Source organism: Salmo salar, chromosome ssa26 (assembly GCF_905237065.1).
Source record: "Salmo salar chromosome ssa26, Ssal_v3.1, whole genome shotgun sequence".
In the NCBI taxonomy this organism is placed as follows: Eukaryota; Metazoa; Chordata; class Actinopteri; order Salmoniformes; family Salmonidae; genus Salmo; species Salmo salar.
This window is the reverse complement of record NC_059467.1, coordinates 9,423,422-9,443,454: the sequence shown is the minus strand read 5'-3', so window position 1 is coordinate 9,443,454 and position 20,033 is coordinate 9,423,422. Positions and strand designations below refer to the sequence as shown.

The window sequence follows — 20,033 nt, the reverse complement described above, 5'->3', positions numbered from 1 at the left end:
CATCCTCTGTGAATTTCATTTTATTTAAATTGTGAAACCTTTAAAAAATCATTTTTAGATGAAACTATACTAAATATATTCACGTCACCAAATAATTGATTAAAACACACTGTTTAGCAATGAAGGTCTACAGTATCCTCAGCAACACTGTAGGTTAGCACCATGGTGTAGCCGGAGGACAGCTAGCTTCTGTCCTGCTCTGAGTACATTGACATCAAAGCAAAACCTAGGAGGCTCATGGTTCTCACCCACTTTTATAGACTTACACAGTAGTTATGACAACTTCCGGGGGACATCCTCCAACCTATCAGAGCTCTTGCAGCATGAACTGACATGTTGTCCACCCAATGAAAATATCAGGGAATTAATATAGTACTGAAAGTATAAGCTACAGCTAGCTAGCACTACAGTGCATAAAATATCATGAGTAATTGACTCAAAGTGAGAGAAAGACAATAGTTGAACCGTTTTGAACAAATTAATTTCTTCCAAAATTAAGGAGAAGAGAGAGAGAGAGGAGAGAGAGAGAGAGATTTGGTTGTATTTTCTTTACTTTCACTTTCAGAAATTGTCATTGTTTTTGGGCAGAATTTTACGAAAATATAAACGCAACATATAAAGTGCTTGTCCCGTGTTTCATGAGCTGAAATAAAATCTCACAGAAATGTCCATACGCACAAAAAGCTTATTTCTCTCAAATTTTGTGCACAAATTTGTTTACATCTCTGTAGTGAGCATTTCTCATTTGCCAAAGTAATCCGTCCACCTGACAGATGTGGCATATCAATAAGCTGATTACACAGCATGATCATTACACAGGTGCACCTTGTGTTAGGGACAATAAAAGGTCACTCTAAAATGTGAAGTTTTGTCACACAACACAATGCCACAGATGTCTCAAGTTTTGATGGAGCGTGCAATTGGCATGCTGACTACAGGAATGTCCACCAGAGCTGTTGCCAGAGAATTGAATGTTACTTTCTCTACAATAAGCCGCCTCCAACGTCATTTTAGAGAATTTGGCAGTACGCCCAACTGGCCTCACAACCGCAGACCAAGTTTAACAACGCCAGCCCAGGACCTCCACATCTGGCTTCTTCACCTGCGTGATCATCTGAGGCCAGCCACCCGGGCAATTGGACAATTGATGAAACTGAGGAGTATTTCTGTCTGTAATAAAGATATTTTGTGGGGAAAAACATATTCTGATTGGCTGGGGGCCTGGCTCCACAGTGGGTGGGCCTATGCCTTCCCAGGCCCACCCATGGATGTGCCCCTGCCAAGTCATTTGAAATCCATAGATTAGGGCCAAATTAATTTATTTTAATTGACTGATTTCTTTATATGAACTGTAACCCAGTAAAATTGTTGTCGCATGTTGCATTTAGATTTTTGTTCAGTATATATGAGGTTTTATGTGTTGTTGGAGGTGCGTCTTGGTCAGTTTAGCTCAGAAAATGCCGCCCTCATTAATCTTCCACCATAGGTGGCCTCCTAATCCTGCCTAATGAGAGGGCCGGCCCTGGATCCGTCCCAATGTGTTCTCCAATCTCATTAAACATTTTAGAAAAAGCAGTGGTGGAAAATGTACCCAATTGTCGTACTTCAGTAAAAGTAAAGATACCTTCACAGAAAATGACTCAAGTATTAGTGAGTCACCCAGTAAAAGTCTTAAAGTATTTGGTTTTAAATATACTTAAGTATCGAAACTAAATGTAATTGTTAAAAAGTAAAAGTAAAAATCATTTCAAATTCCTTATATTAAGCAAACCTTATGGCACAATTTAATTTTGTCTTTTATTTACGGACAGCCAGGGGCACACTCCAACACTCCAACATAATTTACAAACCAAGCATTTGTGTTTAGTGAGTACGTCAGATCACAGACAGTATGACCAGGCATGTTCTCTTGATAAGTGTGTGTATTGGACCATTTTCATCTACTGCTAAGCATTCAAAATGTAACAAGTACTTTTGGGTGTCAGGGAAAATGTATGGAGTAAAAAGTACATTATTTTATTTTGGAATATAGTGAAGTAAAAGTAAAAGTAGTCAAAAAATATAAATAGTAAAGTACAGATACCCCCCAAAATTGTAGTACTTTAAGGTATTTTTTACTTAAGTACTTTACACCACTGAGAAAAAGGATGTAATTTTACTTGTAGGGGGAGGGTGCTAGAGTTTTGAAAGCAGGGGTGCCAATAATTTTGACCCCTATCTATATTTTAGTTATTTAGTAGACACTTTATCCAGAGCGACTTATAGGAGCTGTAAGGGTTAAGTGCCTTGCTCAAGGGTAGATCAACACTTTTTTTACCTAGTTGGCTCAGAGATTCAAACCAACGACCTTTCGGTTTTTGGTCCAAGACTCTTAACCACTAGGCTACCTGCTGCCCTGCTATCTTTTTTAGATTTATTTGTATTACTTTTTAAACAAAATCTCTTTCTCTGAGCAATTGTATTAGTATAAAATAATCTAATTTCCCCATTTTGTTATGCAATATAGCTCAGTATTTGATATGTTTATTTTATAGTCTTTTTTGCTCATCTTTATCAAGGGTGCCAATAAATATGGACATGATTCTTGATGTATATATGTTATAAATGCCTCAAGAGCTTAGTTCAACTGTCTTACCCCATCAGAACCCAGAACATAAACTTCTTATAGTCCAATGTTTGTAACAAAGTAAACGTAAACCAACACTGTTTAGCCTCAAAACATGGTAGAAACTGTCATTTTGATATCACGGATGGTCACTCCTTGCAACAATAGCTCTCAATTTGAATTTGATCGTGGTTACATTTCTCCATAAACAACGGCGGAGTGAGTGCTTTGTCATTGTTTCAATTAAGGATTCCATCTTTAAGTGACAAAGGTTTCTTGATTACTCAAAAGGTCTTCCAACCCTGACTCTGCTAGTCAGCCATTAAACAAAATGGCTGTGGCAATTGCTCTTTACATATAAGCGTCTTGAGTGAGGAAGTAATAGACAGAGGTACAGTATAATAATAACTTCTAATTTGGGTTGATAAAAAAAAAGCGATACTACAGTATGACACTGGTTCAATCCCGGGCTGTGTCACAACCAGCCGTGATCGGGAGTCCCATAGGGCGGCGCACAATTGGCCCAGCGTTGTTGGGGTTAGGGAAGGGTTTGGCCGGAGTAGGCCGTCATTGTAAATAAGAATTGGTTCGTAACTGACTTGCCTAGTTAAATAAAGGTTAAATAAAGGTTAAATAAAAATCAAACATTTATGTTTATATTGACTTGACCTGTAGCTAAATTGTCATTTAGAATAAGGTACAAAAATAACCTTATTTGAGTGTAGGTCTTCATGTCTAAGAAATGTTTAGTTACCTTTGTCGAACCATCTTGGAAATATAGCAGACAATTAAGACTTCATTTTTGGCTTTTACTACTTCTATAATAGACTGTGCTGAAGTTTCTATAATCCTAAATTGAGATCCATGCATGACGTTTTCTCCCATTGAGATAATGTGATAATTATGTGGAAGTCTAAGTTATGTAAAGGTAGTATTCATCGTAGGCATAACAAAGAATGGGAATATTTCCAGAAAATGTAAAAAACTTTCCTTCCAAACCAATGTTATTTTAGAAATAAAAACATATAAACATATAATTCAAATGTTCCAAAATAATAATAAATTCCTAGCACATTTACAAATTCTCAAAGTTTCCTGGAATTTGGAAAAATTTACAAAAAAATGACACCCCTAATTTGGCTATAAGCCCACATAACCAATACATTAGGGTGCAGTAAATCCATGACTTGACATTCCTGCTATAGAGACTTATGCATGTTAATGCGTATGTCTCATTAAGTATTTTGTATATGAAAGTCTTCTTTAAAGTGTTTAAGGTTAGTCTTGGAGTTCTTTTCAATTTTGATGTCCTTGTGGAAGGTGGTCCATTTGGATATTGTCCATTTGGAGTCCACGATTGTAGTAGGCAGAACCATCATATTTCAAGTCCACAGGCTCAGTGTTGTTCAGTTGTAGAACTAGGAGTGAGAAACAGAGATGTGAAATTTTGCATGGCCGATAGGATAACAGGTGCTTTCCTATTATTGTTCCAGTCCTATCAGATAGAAAATATGCCAGGAAATCCTAAAAGGGAAATATCTCCAAGGGAACTTCCTACCTGGGTCTGAGGGGATTTCCTCAACAAGCTTCCTGTGTGTGAAATCCCGTTGGCCTCTCCTTCTCAGGATGACATAGACCACCATCGCCACGAAGCACACTGCCACTCCTATGCCCAGGACGGCAGCCCATGCCTCACTCCTCTTCTTGTTCTGCACTGCATCTGAGGCCAAGCCTTTAAAAATACATTTATCAAAAAGAATACATGAAAAATAGGGAAATACATTGCAAATACAACATTCTAATATTGGTGCAATTCTAATATATGGTGCAATAAATGTTGTCTGGGATGATATATTTCTGTATTTCAAAATATTCTTCCAGTTACACTTTATTTGGATAATTCCATATACTGTATATTATATACAGATGGTCATACTATCAACAAAGTGTCTGTTGATAAGCAAATACTTCCGAAGGTTACGTTTAGGGTTAGGGATAGGTTTATAATAAGGGTTAGGGTAAGAGTTAAGGTTAGGGTTAGTGGATAGTAAGATGAAATGTTGTTGACGGTTGTTGAACATCGACAAACCATATACAGTACAAACCATCTACTTGTGACTATCCAAATAAAGTACCATTCTTCCTATAATTGAGGGCAAAATGTGTTTAAAAATAAATGTAAGAAAGGATATAGAGCACCCTTTTACATGAGTAGTCTCAACTCAATAAACAGTACTATTTCCCAGCCATGTAATTACGCCACCACAATCAGTGCAAAAACCATGCGTGAAAATAACAGGTTTTATTGCAATTCAGTAAAGGTTTTCCATCTATGTCACGCCATGACCATAGAGAGCCCTTTTATTTCTCTATTTTGGTTAGGTCAGGGTGTGATTTGGGTGGGCATTCTATATTTTTTATTTCTATGTTCTATTCTATATTTTCTATTTCTTTGTGTTTGGCCGAGTATGGTTCCTAATCAGAGGCAGCTGTCTATTGTTGTCTCTGATTGGGTATCATACTTAGGAAAACCTTTTTCCCACCTTCAGTTGTGGGATCTTGTTTTTGTATAGCTGTTAGAAGCCTGCAAGACTTTTCGTTCGTTGGGTTGTTTATTGTTTTTTTCTGGTTCACCTTAAATAAAATGATGATGAACCCAACTCACGCTGCACCTTGGTCTACCCATAACGACGAACGTTACAGAAGATCCCACCACAAAAAGACCAAGCAGCGTGCCTAGGAGGAGCAGGGATCCTGGGCCCGGGAGAAGAGAGAGTGGAGGACGTCCTGGACCTGGGAGGAGGTAATGGCAGGGGACAAGACCCTGCCATGGAAGCAGGTAGAGACAGTGAGAGAGGAACGGCAACGGTACGAGGAACTAGCGCGGCAACGACGGAAGCATGAGACGCAGCCCCCCCAAAAAAGATTTGCAGTGTCAGGGTGGAGACCTGAGCCAACTCCCCGTGCTTACTGTGGGGATCAGGTGAACAGCCAGGCACCGTGTTATGCTGTGATGCGTACTATCTCCAGTGCGCATTCATAGCCCGGTGCGCTGTGCCTGTGCCCCGCATTTGCCGTGCTAGAGTGGGCATTCAGCCAGGACGGATTGTGCCGGCTCAGCGCTCCTGGTCTCCAGTGCGCCTCCTCGGTCCAGGATATCCTGCGCCAGCTCTACACACTGTGTCGCCAGTACGCCTTCACAGCCCAGTTCGTCCTGTGCCAGCGCCCCGCACTTGCCGGGCTAAAGTAAGCATTCAGCCAGGATGGGTTGTGCTAGCCTTACGCTCCAGACCTCCAGTGCGCCTCCATTGCCCAGTATATCCTGTGCCTGCTCTGCGCACTCGGCCTCCAGTGCGTCTCCCCAGTCCGGTGAGACCTGTTCCGGCTCCACGTAAGAAGCCTCCAGTGATGATCCATGGTCCGAAGCCTCCAGTGATGATCCATGGCACGAAGCCTCCAGTGATGATCCATGGCATGAAGCCTCCAGTGGTGATCCATGGCATGGAGCCTCCAGTGATGATCCATGGCACGGAGCCTCCAGTGATGATCCATGGCACAGAGCCTCCAGTGATGATCCATGGCCCGAAGCCTCCAGTGATGATCCACGGCTCGGAGCCTCCAGTGATAATCCATGGCAAGAAGCCTGTAGGGATGATCCATGGCCCGGAGCCTGTAGGGATTATCCATGGCACGAAGCCTCCAGTGATGATCCATGGCACAAAGCCTCCAGTGATGATCCATGGCGCGGAGCCTGCAGTGATGATCCCCAGTCCGGAACCTCCTGAGATGGCCCACAGTCCGGAACCTTCAGCGACGTCTTCCAGTCCGGAGCCTTCAGCGACGGTCTGCAGTCCGGCGTCTCCAGCGGCGGTCTGCAGTCCGGAGTCTCCAGCGGCGGTCTGCAGTCCGGAGTCTCCAGCGGCGGTCTGCAGTCCGGAGTCTCCAGCGGCGGTCTGCAGTCCGGAGTCTCCAGTGGCGGTTCCCAGTCCGGAGCTTCCGGAAACGATCCACGGTCTGGTTCCTCCGGCGACGATCCACGGTCCAGAGCTTTCGGCGACGACCCCGAAAGAGAGTCGCCACCGAGGATGGCGGATCCGCGAGTAGAGCAGGGTCTACGTCCCGCACCGGAGCCGGCACCGAGTCTAGATGCCCACCCGGAACCTCCCCTATTGAGTCAGGTTTTGCGGCCGGAGTTCGCACCTTTGGGGGGGGGTACTGTCACGCCCTGACCATAGAGAGCCCTTTTATTTCTCTATTTTGGTTAGGTCAAGGTGTGATTTGAGTGGGCATTCTAGATTTTGTATTTCTAAGTTCTATTCTACAGTGCCTTGCGAAAGTATTCGGCCCCCTTGAACTTTTCGACCTTTTGCCACATTTCAGGCTTCAAACATAAAGATATAAAACTGTAATTTTTTGTGAAGAATCAACAACAAGTGGGACACAATTATGAAGTGGAACGAAATTTATTGGATATTTCAAACTTTTTTAACAAATAGAAAACTGCAAAATTGGCCGTGCAAAATTATTCAGCCCCTTTACTTTCAGTGCAGCAAACTCTCTCCAGAAGTTCAGTGAGGATCTCTGAATGATCCAATGTTGACCTAAATGACTAATGATGATAAATATAATCCACCTGTGTGTAATCAAGTCTCCGTATAAATGCACCTGCTCTGTGATAGTCTCAGAGGTCCGTTTAAAGCGCAGAGAGCATCATGAAGAACAAGGAACACACCAGGCAGGTCCGAGATACTGTTGTGGAGAAGTTTAAAGCCGGATTTGGATACAAAAAGATTTCCCAAGCTTTAAACATCCCAAGGAGCACTGTGCAAGCGATAATATTGAAATGGAAGGAGTATCAGACCACTGCAAATCTACGAAGACCCGGCCGTCCCTCTAAACTTTCAGCTCATACAAGGAGAAGACTGATCAGAGATGCAGCCAAGAGGCCCATGATCACTCTGGATGAACTGCAGAGATCTACAGCTGAGGTGGGAGACTCTGTCCATAGGACAACAATCAGTCGTATACTGCACAAATCTGGCCTTTATGGAAGAGTGGCAAGAAGAAAGCCATTTCTTAAAGATATCCATAAAAAGTGTCGTTTAAAGTTTGCCACTAGCCACCTGGGAGACACACCAAACATGTGGAAGAAGGTGCTCTGGTCAGATGAAACCAAAATTGAACTTTTTGGCAACAATGCAAAACATTATGTTTGGCGTAAAAGCAACACAGCTCATCACCCTGAACACACCATCCCCACTGTCAAACATGGTGGTGGCAGCATCATGGTTTCGCCCTGCTTTTCTTCAGCAGGGGCAGGGAAGATGGTTAAAATTGATGGGAAGATGGATGGAGCCAAATACAGGACCATTCTGGAAGAAAACCTGATGGAGTCTGCAAAAGACCTGAGACTGGGATGGAGATTTGTCTTCCAACAAGACAATGATCCAAAACATAAAGCAAAATCTACAATGGAATGGTTCACAAATAAACATATCCAGGTGTTAGAATGGCCAAGTCAAAGTCCAGACCTGAATCCAATCGAGAATCTGTGGAAAGAACTGAAAACTGCTGTTCACAAATGCTCTCCATCCAACCTCACTGAGCTCGAGCTGTTTTGCAAGGAGGAATGGGCAAAAATTTCAGTCTCTCGATGTGCAAAACTGATAGAGACATACCCCAAGCGACTTACAGCTGTAATCGCAGCAAAAGGTGGCGCTACAAAGTATTAACTTAAAGGGGCTGAATAATTTTGCACGCCCAATTTTTCAGTTTTTTATTTGTTCAAAAAGTTTGAAATATCCAATAAATTTCGTTCCACTTCATGATTGTGTCCCACTTGTTGTTGATTCTTCACAAAAAATTACAGTTTTATATCTTTATGTTTGAAGCCTGAAATGTGGCAAAAGGTCGAAAAGTTCAAGGGGGCCGAATACTTTCGCAAGGCACTGTATGTTTTCTATTTCTTTGTGTTTGGCCGAGTATGGTTCCTAATCAGAGGCAGCTGTCTATCATTGTCTCTGATTGGGAATCATACTTAGGCAGCCCTTTTTCCCACCTTCAGTTGTGGGATTTTGTTTTTGTATAGCTGTTAGAAGCCTGCAAGACTTTTCGTTCATTGTGTTGTTTATTGTTTTGCCTTGGTCTACCCATAACGATAAACGTTACAATCTATTTAATCATGTTGAACCAATTAGTGAAACCAATAATTAACCAATGTCATTCAAATGAAGTGTAAAGTGTATCAGTATTTCATTGTCATTTCATGTAATTGTGAAATTACCACGGAAGGGATACAGTACTTTCAGAAAGTATTCACACCCCTTGACTTTTTCCACATTTTGTTCTCTTACAGCCTGAATTTAAATTGGATTAAATTGAGATTTTGATTCACTGATCTACACACAATACCCATAATGTCAAAGTGAAATTTAGTTTTTTTATTTTTTTTAACAAATTAATAACTAATTTAAAGCTGAAATGTCTTGAGTCAATATTCAACCTCTGTTATGGCAAGCCTAATTAAGAAATTGCTGCATTTTGCATTTATATTTTTGTTCAGTGTAGTTACTCCACAATACTAACTTAAATCACAAAGCAAGAAGAAGGAAGCCTGTGCAGAATAAAAAATATTCCAAAACATGTTTCCAATAAGGCACTAAAGTAATACTGCTAAAAATGTGGTAAAGAAATGAACTTTTGTCCTGAATACAAAGCATTATGTTTGGGGCAAATCCAACATAACACATCACTGAGTACCACTCTTCATATTTTCAAGCATGGTAGTGGCTGCATCATTTTATTGGTATGCTTGTCATCGGCAAGGACTAGGGAGTTATTTAGGATACAAATAAATGGAATAGAGCTAAACGCAGACAAAATCCTAGAGGAAACCTGTTTCAGTCTGCTTTCCACCAGACACTGGGAGACACATTCACCTTTCAGCAGGACAATAACCTAAAACACAAGGCCAAAACACTGGAGTTGCTTACCAAGATGACATGTCATTTTTTCTGAGTGGCCTGATTACAGTTTTGACTTAAATCGGCTTAAAAATATCTATGACAAGACTTGAAAACAGCAGTCTAGCAATGATCAACAATCAATTTGACAGAGCTTGAAGAATTTTACAATCCAGGTGTGCAAAGCTCTTAGAGACTTATCCAGAAAGACTCACAGCTGTCATTGCCAAAGGTGATTCTAATACGAATTGAATCAGGGGGGTTGAACTAGTGTTTCATTTTGCATATATATATTGCATATATATATTTTTTTATCAAATTTTTCTTCCGCCTTGAGTATTGTGTGTGGATTGTTGACTAAATTGACAATTAAATACATTTTTATCGCACTTTGCAACATAACAAAATATGTAAAAAAGTGAAGGTGTGTGAATACTTTCTGAAGGCACTGTATGTAAAACATTTGACCAACATGATTTATTAAATGATGCTCTCCCTGAATCCCTGATTGAATTACGTTAACCAACCCCGTTAGAGGAAAAGCATTATGGCTGAAATGCAGTTACAGGCTGTGCTAGTTCTGCTAATGTAATGATAAAAATTCAGTTCCTTATGCCTTGGATCCAGCACCCAGGTTGTAGTCATTAATTTTGTGACTTTTATTGATGAAAATGCCACGAAAAGATAAAGCAAAGAGGACTATGGATTGTTTGTGTTACCCATGGAAACCTGATTACCATAAAACTACTGTCTCCTTGGGCATAATGTGGTTTGTGGTATGCGAAGATGAGATCTAACTATTCCAAGGGCAGTTTTGATACAACTTTATACAACTAAATGAAAAGTACCAGACTAGTCAATATGTTAATAAGATTAACAACATGTTTACTATGAACAACAGTTTCCCCTCTTCGAATAAGCTTTCATAATCTCAGTCATCACATTTGGAAATTCAAATGTTTACTTCCCTGACATCTTATCTGAAGACCAAGCTTGTTAACCTTACTTGCGTTTCTATTTTCTCACAACACCTTTGATTTTATAAAAAGGAGCACACCCTGCATTTACATTAGAATAAAGTGGGGTAATTATATTCATGTGTCACACGTTTCGTCAAAATATTGTTTTGGATGTTTAAGCCTGACTCCCGACTAAATGCAATGTCGATTGGCACTGATGAAGAAGTGCATTATAGTTGCTTGGAAAAACATTGACATTTCTAAAGGAGGCAAATAATTAGTAGGAAAACCTTTTGTCATCATTGTGATGTCGTCAGATTAACATTAGATGTAGTATTACATTAGCTAGCTAGCTAAGATTGTGGAGAGAGCATCCGATTTTATCTAGCTAACTCTAGAATTGCTAGGTATTTTTTATGAACTGCTAGCTAATGGCAACATTGCCATCTGTCTAAAGTAAATTTGGTATTTGGTATTTTTTGGTATTTTATTAGGATCCCGATTAGCTGTTGCTGAAGTAGCAGCTCCTCTTAACGGTGTTCACACAAAACATGACATAATACAGAACATCAATAGAAAAGAACAGCTCAAGGACTGAACTACACAATTTTGAAATAAGAAAATAAGAACAAAATAAGAACACGTTGTGTTGAAGAACCCGTTTTGGTTCCAGGTAGAACCCTCTGTGGCAAGGGTTTTACATGGAACCCAAAAGACTTATACCTGGAACCAAAAGGGATTCTTCAAAGGGTTCTCCTATGCGGACAGCCGAATAATCCTTTTAGGTTCTAGATAGCACCTTTTTTTCTAAGAATGTAGTGTAATTTAGACTAAACAGTCACCGTTTGGAATGACTGGGCACCATTTGACTTTTGGGGGCCACTATGACTGAGGTCTTTTTAGAATGTAGACTAAAAAAATGAGTGGTTCATCAAGGGTTCTTCTAAGATCCTCAAAGTTCATCAAAGAACCTTATGGTTCTTGCCACTGAAAAATGCCAACAAAAAGGTTCTTCCAAGAACCACATAGGAGGTTGGGTTCATAGAGGAACCGCTTTAGTTGTTGGGGGTTCTTGCAGGAACCTAACTACCCAACTGAAACATTTGGAATTGAATTTGAGATGACAGCAGGTGCAGGCATTTAACTGAAAAATTGAAAGATCTCCTCAATTTAAGGTAAGGTTTATCCCTAGTATGATCTAAATTTATATTATTTTATGATTATACTGTCTATCTTTCATAATTGTGCAAATGGCTGCTTGCCACTTTGTCCCTTTTTACAATTCTTTCTAAGACAGAAAATGGACACAATTCAATGGATATCAATCAACAAAGAGGTAAGAATATGTTAAAGGATATAGCAGCATTGGGCATGACTGAACTGCGTAGTTATTTGTGTTTGTTGTTGTGTATACAATTAGTAGTGGTTTGCCTCATAATGTTATGCAGATCACATGTATCATCTACAATTTAAATTTTAATTCATGGTTTCTCTAAAACATTATAGGACAGTCACAACAGCCATCTTCCTCATCCTTTACCTCTTCAATAAAGATCCCAGAGCCCTCTCTCTACATTATGGACAAGGTACGTGTATGAAAACCTTTGTCAAAGGTGAACCGTTTTCATTCACATTTACCACAAAAACCAAGGTATGTTTTGTTAATCATCTGTAGAATTATATATGTTTTTGGTATTCACAAACTTCACCCTCCCTACACCTCTGATGAATATAACAGGAAACCTGTTTGATCATTCTGGCTATGGATAACCTACAGAGGACACCAACATCAACACACCAGAGTCGTTTTAAAGGGTTCTTCAAATAATTTAGGGGTTAATTAATCAATTTGAAGAACCCCTAAAGGATCCTCCAGGAACCTTTTATGTTTAGTGTAACAATGGCGTGATGCTACCAAGTGACGGAGGGTCAATCCATGAATAGAGAAAATATGATCTAGGTCCAGATATTGTCTACTTTTGTGTGACATGGTTGTGTGAAACTCTACACCTTTTCACTCCATGTTCCCTAAAGGAAAGGTAATTAGCCATTATGGGTTGTCAATAGATTAATAAACATTGCATAAAAAGACTGTGATGCATAACTAATAAGCTGTACTGTCCATGGAAAATATGTTAAGGTTCATGCAAATGTGGTAAACAAATGGGTCAAACCAGCCACAGTCTAAACAAATCACTGGCTGAAATGTATTACATTTACATTTAAGTCATTTAGTAGACGCTCTTATCCAGAGCGACTTACAAATTGGTGCATTCACCTTATGATATCCAGTGGAACAACCACTTTACAATAGTGCATCTAAATATTTTAAGGGGGGTTAGAAGGATTACTTTATCCTATCCTAGGTATTCCTTAAAGAGGTGGGGTTTCAGGTGTCTCCGGAAGGTGGTGATTGACTCCGCTGTCCTGGCGTCGTGAGGGAGCTTGTTCCACCATTGGGGTGCCAGAGCAGCGAACAGTTTTGACTGGGCTGAGCGGGAACTGTGCTTCCTCAGAGGTAGGGGGGCCAGCAGGCCAGAGGTGGATGAACGCAGTGCCCTTGTTTGGGTGTAGGGCCTGATCAGAGGCTGAATGTATGGAGGTGCCGTTCCCTTCACAGCTCCGTAGGCAATCACCATGGTCTATGTATGATGAGGTCTTCTCAAAGGTAACACTGTTTTTCGGTACACATTTCCAAGAATTTATAGTTTGATAGATGTAGTTACTACATATTCAAATCCACGACTGGACCTGGCAAATAATGTGTAAGTGTTTGAAAAGGATGTAATTGAGTTTGAATTACAAGAGGAACTATTCGTACATCATTTATAACCTATCAAAATTTGGGATATCCTCCTTTAATGAATCACCCACTCAAATAAACCCTTGTTTAGTATGTTAGAAACTGGAAAGCAGTACTCTCACGCCCTGTATGGCAGCAACGAACCTCAGCTACTGACCCCCTCCTTCCTGTAGCCACGCTAACATAGGGGTCTTTTGTCCCCTGAAGAAGGTGTTTGTAATGGAAGCCTCCACTCACTGTGGGCATGCAAATATTTTCTGAAACTCTACCCTACCCAGCCGGTTACAGAAGGGGAGTTTGTGTTTTGACTTTTTTTTTTACAAGTAACAAAAAAGAAAAGAGATCCGTCAAATGTGGGTCAGGGAGAGACTGGAAAGAAAGCGTTGTGTAAAAAAGACGATGATATAACATAAGTGCCCTTTGAGTGTTGTTGGGTATTGTGTTACTCTATAACTAGGTCCCTCCTATGTTCAAATCTCATACTCAGTGGCTATTTGTAAATTGTGACTGCTCTGTCTGGTTGCTGACTCATTCATTAATGCCTCTCCTAAAACATTTAAAACAATATCACAATGGTTAAATGAAGTAAACACACCCAAATTTTAATTGTTGTGATCTCTTGGTATCTCCCTAAAAGTTGTTACAGGCTCACTTGAACAAGCAAGCAAGTAAGTAGGTTATAGGCGCACACAGCAGTTCCCTCGAGACAAAGAGTTTACCAGATACTTAGACAGTGGAACACTGTCTCCTCACCTCTCGCAGAGTTGCTTCCTGAAGCGGCACCAGATTCCATCGTGGCTGTTATTGTGCTGGCACCTGTGGTTGTTGTAGTTTCTGGGATGATTTTGGCAGTTGTAGTCCCAGGGGAGTCCAAGGGAAGCTTTGTGGAGGGGGAAGCTGTGGATGGTTCACTGGATGGCTCCGGTACTGCAGTCGTTACATTATGGAAGTCCTCTGTACTGTTGGTTACCCTGTTCTCAGCATCAGGATCTGGACCAGTCTGTTCTGTGCTATTGGTGTCTGGAGCTGTGGTAGTCTCGTTTAATTCAGTGTAATTGGACATGGAATTAGAGCCATTTGAATTTTCTGTGATTGCAGTAGTGGTGGTAGTTTGGAATCTACTGTCCTCTCCGGTTGCATTGGAAACTTGGCTTGAGTTTAAGGCGACACTCACTGGGGGTTCTGGTGCAACAGTGGTTTCTGGAGGTTCCTCTACTGTAGCATCTGGCAACCCTGGTGGCATTGTGGTGCCAATTGTCACACCACCTGAAGTCTCATTTGTGTCCTGGATGTTGACCTGGTCCCCATTAAATGACATGGAGCCGTTTGCGAATACCCCAGCAGAGTCATCTGTTGACTCAGTACCCTCCAGAGTCATATCAGCAATGTCATTGAACTGAGCTTGTGACGTCTTGTTTTGCTTGGTTTTGACCAATTGACGAGGCCAACTTTGATCAATCGTCCGTCCTGGAGAGTCTGTTGGTGCCTGGAGCAAGGCCACATGAATACCTTGCAGTTGCAGAAGCAAAACAGCACTGATGATTGCGTAAAGGTCCATATCCTGTCTCTCTCGTTCCTGTTCTGAACAACAATCAACATGTTAACAAAAAATTGTTGTTAGATACATTGAGTCAAGGTTGGTTCTCCACAAATGTCAAATCTATTTTCTTAATTATCCCATTTTGGCTCGAATGTCCCATGGTCTGCAGGCCACTATTGATTATAAACAGAGAATATACAGTAATGTAAATAATTTTTCTTAAGCAACCAGTCACCAACAATTAAAGAAATGTATGAATAGTTAAACTGATAAAGGCCAGATAAGGACTTTATGAATTCCTAAGGTTCCCACATGGTATTTCATATTCTCCATGTTCTGAAACAATTGCTCACCCTATACTACAAAAAAAGCAAGCTCTCTATGGGTGATAGATTGATTTGACTTTATTGTTATCTTTTAATATAATTATAATCTATTCATACCAATCCAGGAGATAAAGTGTTGATGCTATCAGTTTAGCTTTGATTGTCACGTCCTGACCATAGAAAGCTGTTATTTTCTATGGTAGAGTAGGTCAGGGCGTGACAGGGGGTTTTCTAGTTTAGTTTTTCTATGTTGTTATGTTCTAGTTTTGTATTTCTATGTTGGGTTTTGTTTGGGACGATCTCCAATTAGAGGCAGCTGGTCATCGTTGTCTCTAATTGGAGATCATACTTAAGTAGGTGTTTTTCCCACCTGGGTTTGTGGGAAATTGTTTTTGAGTTAGTGTATGTTTCAACTCTGCGTCACGGTTTGTTGTTTTTGTTCGTTCAGTTTATTGTGTATGTATTGCATAGTTTCACAGTGAAAATAAAAATGTGGAACGACACACACGCTGCACTTTGGTCCGCTCCTTCCTACGACAGCAGTGACATTGATCTACATTTTGATAAGGCTGACTCAGGGTCAGGAGGACAATTATTTCCCCTGAATAGAAGCAAATGTTTTTCTAATCAAATCTCACAGAACTTGTATTATAGAGAGTCTGCCAACTCAGTTTTGGGGACAATAGACTAAATGAATACCAATGCAATAATCATTCAGGGTGTAACTATGGGGAGACTCCCATGTACTTTAGTTGAGTCAGTCTGGGATGAACAGCGATATTGCCTGTTGGCATACTAAATACACATTCAGCAGCGTTGTCAAAACACACATGAATGTCTACCTAGCATTTCCTCTTCAGAAATATCCTTAAAGCCAAGTGTTGATTAGGTTTTGATAGCATGATAGAAATAATAACATATCTGAAATAATGTATTCTGTCTGTTGGGACTACTTATCTTACTTTATTTTATTTACATTTAAACATAGAGAAAGTGTCATGATTAACTCAGTTATTGTAGACCATCTTTTTGCCGAAATGTTATCCTCTTTCAATCACTCTGAGTATCTTTGTGTTAGGTTTGTGTGCTCTTCCAACTTTACATATTTGGTTTGGTAAGAATAAAGTTGGGTTGACACCATTTGAGTCCCCTCAGCAAATTATGCAAAAAACCCATATACACTTGACAATTACTTTAATCTGCATTAATAAAACAATAGTCTGGAAGAGATGACACATGTACATTGGTTTGCCTGACTGGTGGACAACTACTAAGTACAACTTTAACCCACCAACACCTCAATATGATCATTCTGTTTCATTTGAAAGTGGTATGGCATTTGCAATCGGACGGATTTTCCTCATTCATTTTGGTGGCGTTATCATTTTCCTAATCAAACTGTAAGTCTGTAACCTTACAAAAATACCAAACACATATAAGTGTCACACAATTCAACGTCTACCATACATCTCCCATACAGAAGAAATTGTGAAATAGCTCTACATGACTAAAATCACGATCACCACGTACCTTTTTCTGGTGCTTGGTCAGGTGGTTACAGCTAACAGGTGTGCGGAATGCAGTGAGATCGCTCAGTGAAACAGCCAGCGTATGAGAGAGAGGGAACAATAGGCTAGGGAAGGGGGAGGGCAGGGCAGGGCAGTGCAGGGTATTCAGATCAGAACAACCAGGAACCTGTTCTACCTGATTTTACACCTGACACAAACACACCCTGACATCCAGACAATCCCTAAATGGTAATATGGAATTGGAATTGGCTATAGGGTAACTAAGGTTATTTAGACATGTTTTACGGCTTATCTTTTGTGTTCCTGAGATGTACACTGCACATCAGTTTATTTCAGTTCAGTTTGGTTTCCAGGTGTGCAGCACCTGAATTCCCCCTTTGGGCGGAGCATCCGCCCCCAGGTCCTCGGGAACATTCCTCCCTTGTGATTGTGGAATGGCTTCTGTCGTCATGGCAACAAAAGGGCAGTACAACGTTCATCAAATCAAATCAAATGTTAGTCAAATGCGCCGCATACAACAGGTGTCGACATTACAGTGAAATGCTTACTTACGAGCCCCTAACCAACAATGCAGTATAAAAAAAAATATGAGTAAGAATAAGAAATAAAAGTAACAAGTAATTAAAGAGCAGCAGTAAAATAATAATAGCGAGACTATACACAGGGTGTACCGGTACAGAGTCAATGTGCGGGGGACCCGGTTAATTGAGGTAATATGTACATGTAGATAGACTTATTAAAGTGACTATACATAGATGATAACAACAGAGTAGCAGCGGTGTAAAGGGGGAGGGGGGGGCAATGCAAATAGTCTGGGTAGCCATTTGATTAGCTGTTCAGGAGTCTCATGGCTTGGGGTAGAAGCTATTTAGAAACCTCTTGGACATAGACTTGGCGCTCCGGTACCGCTTGCCGTGCGGTAGCAGAGAGAACAGTCTATGACTAGGGTTGCTGGAGTCTTTGACAATTTTTAGGGCCTTTCTCTGACACCGCCTGGTATTCACAAAGGCCATCGTGCCCACAGAAGAGCAGCATGACCATGGAAGTCCATACAATATGTTAAGGCCATAAACTACCCAAATCCAAGATATAAAATAAATGTCTGGCCAGAAAATAAAACCCTGAGCAGCCTTCCTCTGACATCGCCTGGTGTAGAGGTCCTGGATGGCAGGAAGCTTGGCCCCAGTGATGTACTGGGCCGTATGCACTGCCCTCTGTAGTGCCTTGCGATCGGAGGCCAAATCTTTTCAGTCTGCTGAGGGGGAATAGGTTTTGTCGTGCCCTCTTCACGACTGTCTTGGTGTGCTTGGACTATGTTAGTTTGTTGGTGATGTGGACACCAAGGAACTTGAAGCTCTCAACCTACTCCACTACAGCCACGTCGATGAGAATGGGGTCGTGCTAGGTCCTCTTTTTCCTGTAGTCCACAATCATCTCCTTCGTTTTGATCACATTGAGGGAGAGGTTGTTGTCCTGGCACCATACGGCCAGGTCTCTGACCTCCTCCCTATAGGCTGTCTCGTCGTTGTCGGTGATCAGGCCTACCACTGTTGTGTCATCGGCAAACTTAATGATGGTGTTGGAGCTGTGCCTGGCCGTGCAGCCATGAGTGAACAGGGAGTACAGGAGGGGACTGAGCACGCACCCCTGAGGGGCCCATGTGTTGAGGATCAGCGTGGCAGATGTGTTGTTACCTACCCTTACCACCTGGGGGTGGCCCGACAGGAAGTCCAGGATCCAGTTTCAGAGGGAGGGGTTTAGTCCCAGGGTCTTTAGCTTATTGATGAGCTTTGAGGGCACTATGGTGTTGAACGCTGCGCTGTAGTCAATGAATAGCATTCTCACAGAGGTGTTCCTTTTGTCCAGGTGTTAAAGAGAAGTGTGGAGTGCAATAGAGATTGCATCACCTGTGGATCTGTTAGGGTGGAATGCAAATTGGATGGGTCTAGGGATTCTGGGATAATGGGGTTGATGTGAGCCATGACCAGCATTTCAAAGCACTTCATGACTACAGACGTGAGTGCTACGGGTCAGTCGTCATTTAGGCAGGTTACCTTAGTGTTCTTGGGCACAGGCACTATGGTGGTCTGCTTAAAACTTGTTGGTATTACAGACTCGGACAGGGAGAGGTTGAAAATGTCAGTGAAGACACTTACCAGTTGGTCAGCGCATGCTCGCAGTACACGTCCTGGTAATCCATCTGGCCCTGCGGCCTTGCAAATGTTGACCTGTTTAAAGGTCTTACTCACATCGGCTGTGGAGAGCATGATCACACAGTCTTCCGGAACATCTGGTGCGCTCATGCATGTTTCAGTGCTATTTGCCTCGAAGCAAGCATAGAAGTAGTTTAGCTCATCTGGTTGGCTCATGTCACTGGGCAGCTCTGGGCTGTGCTTCCCTTTGTAGTCCTGTATTGACGTTTTGCCTGTTTGATGGTTCGTCAGAGGGATTTCTTATAAGCTTCTGGGTTAGAGTCCCGCTCCTTGAAAGCAGCAGCTCTAGCCTTTAGCTAAGTGAGGATGTTGTCTGTAATCCATGGCTTCTGGTTGGGGTATGTATGTACGGTCATTGTGGGGACGACGAATTGTGGGGACGACGAATTATTGATGAAGCCAATGACTGATGTGGTGTACTCCTCAACGCCATCGGAGGAATCCCGAAACATATTCCAGTCTGTGCTAGCAAAACAGTCCTGTAGCTTAGCATCTGTTTCATCTGACCACTTTTTTATTGATCGAGTCACTGGTGCTTCCTGCTTTAATTTTTGCTTGTAAGCAGGAATCAGGAGGATAGAATTATGGTCAGATTTGCCAAATGGAGGGGAAAGGAGAGCTTTGAATGCATCTCTGTGTGTGGAGTAAAGGTGGTCCAGAGTTTTTTCCCCTCTGGTTGCACATTTAACATGCTGATAGAAATTTGGTAAGACGGATTTAAGTTTCCCTGCATTAAAGTCCCCGGCTACTAGGAGCGCCGCCTTTGGGTAAGCGTTTTCCTGTTTGCTTATAGCGGAATACAGCTCATTCAGTGCTGTCTTAGTGCCAGCATCAGTCTGTAGTGGTATGTAGACAGCTACGAAAAATACAGATGAAAACTCTCTAGGTAGATAGTGTGGTCCACAGCTTATCATGAAATACTCTACCTCAGGCGAGCAAAACTTCGAGACTTCCTTAGATATCGTGCACCAGCTGATATTTACAAAAATACATAGTCCGCCGCCCCTTGTCTTACCAGACGCCGCTGTTCTGTCCTGCCGATACAGCGTATACCCATTCAGCTGTATGTTGATAATGTTGTCATTCAGCCACGGCT

General features: G+C 41.5%; 1 protein-coding gene across 2 annotated transcripts; it reads right to left on the bottom strand.

Annotated features, from left to right (window-relative positions):
- Positions 1-1,778: 1,778 nt before the first annotated feature.
- Positions 1,779-16,903, bottom strand: LOC106587093 (flocculation protein FLO11). Of its 2 annotated transcripts, none has more exons than XM_014175053.2 (4): positions 16,726-16,903; positions 14,083-14,905; positions 4,164-4,337; positions 1,779-4,023 (listed from the first exon to the last, which is right to left on the bottom strand). In XM_014175053.2, exons 2-4 carry the CDS (start codon positions 14,885-14,887, stop codon positions 3,902-3,904), a joined length of 1,101 nt encoding a protein of 366 aa, XP_014030528.1. In that variant the 5' UTR covers positions 14,888-14,905; positions 16,726-16,903; the 3' UTR covers positions 1,779-3,901. The 2 variants fall into 2 exon arrangements, with proteins under 2 accessions (XP_014030528.1, XP_045564634.1); XM_045708678.1 differs by having other exon boundaries at positions 14,083-14,910; positions 16,726-16,873.
- Positions 16,904-20,033: the final 3,130 nt, after the last annotated feature.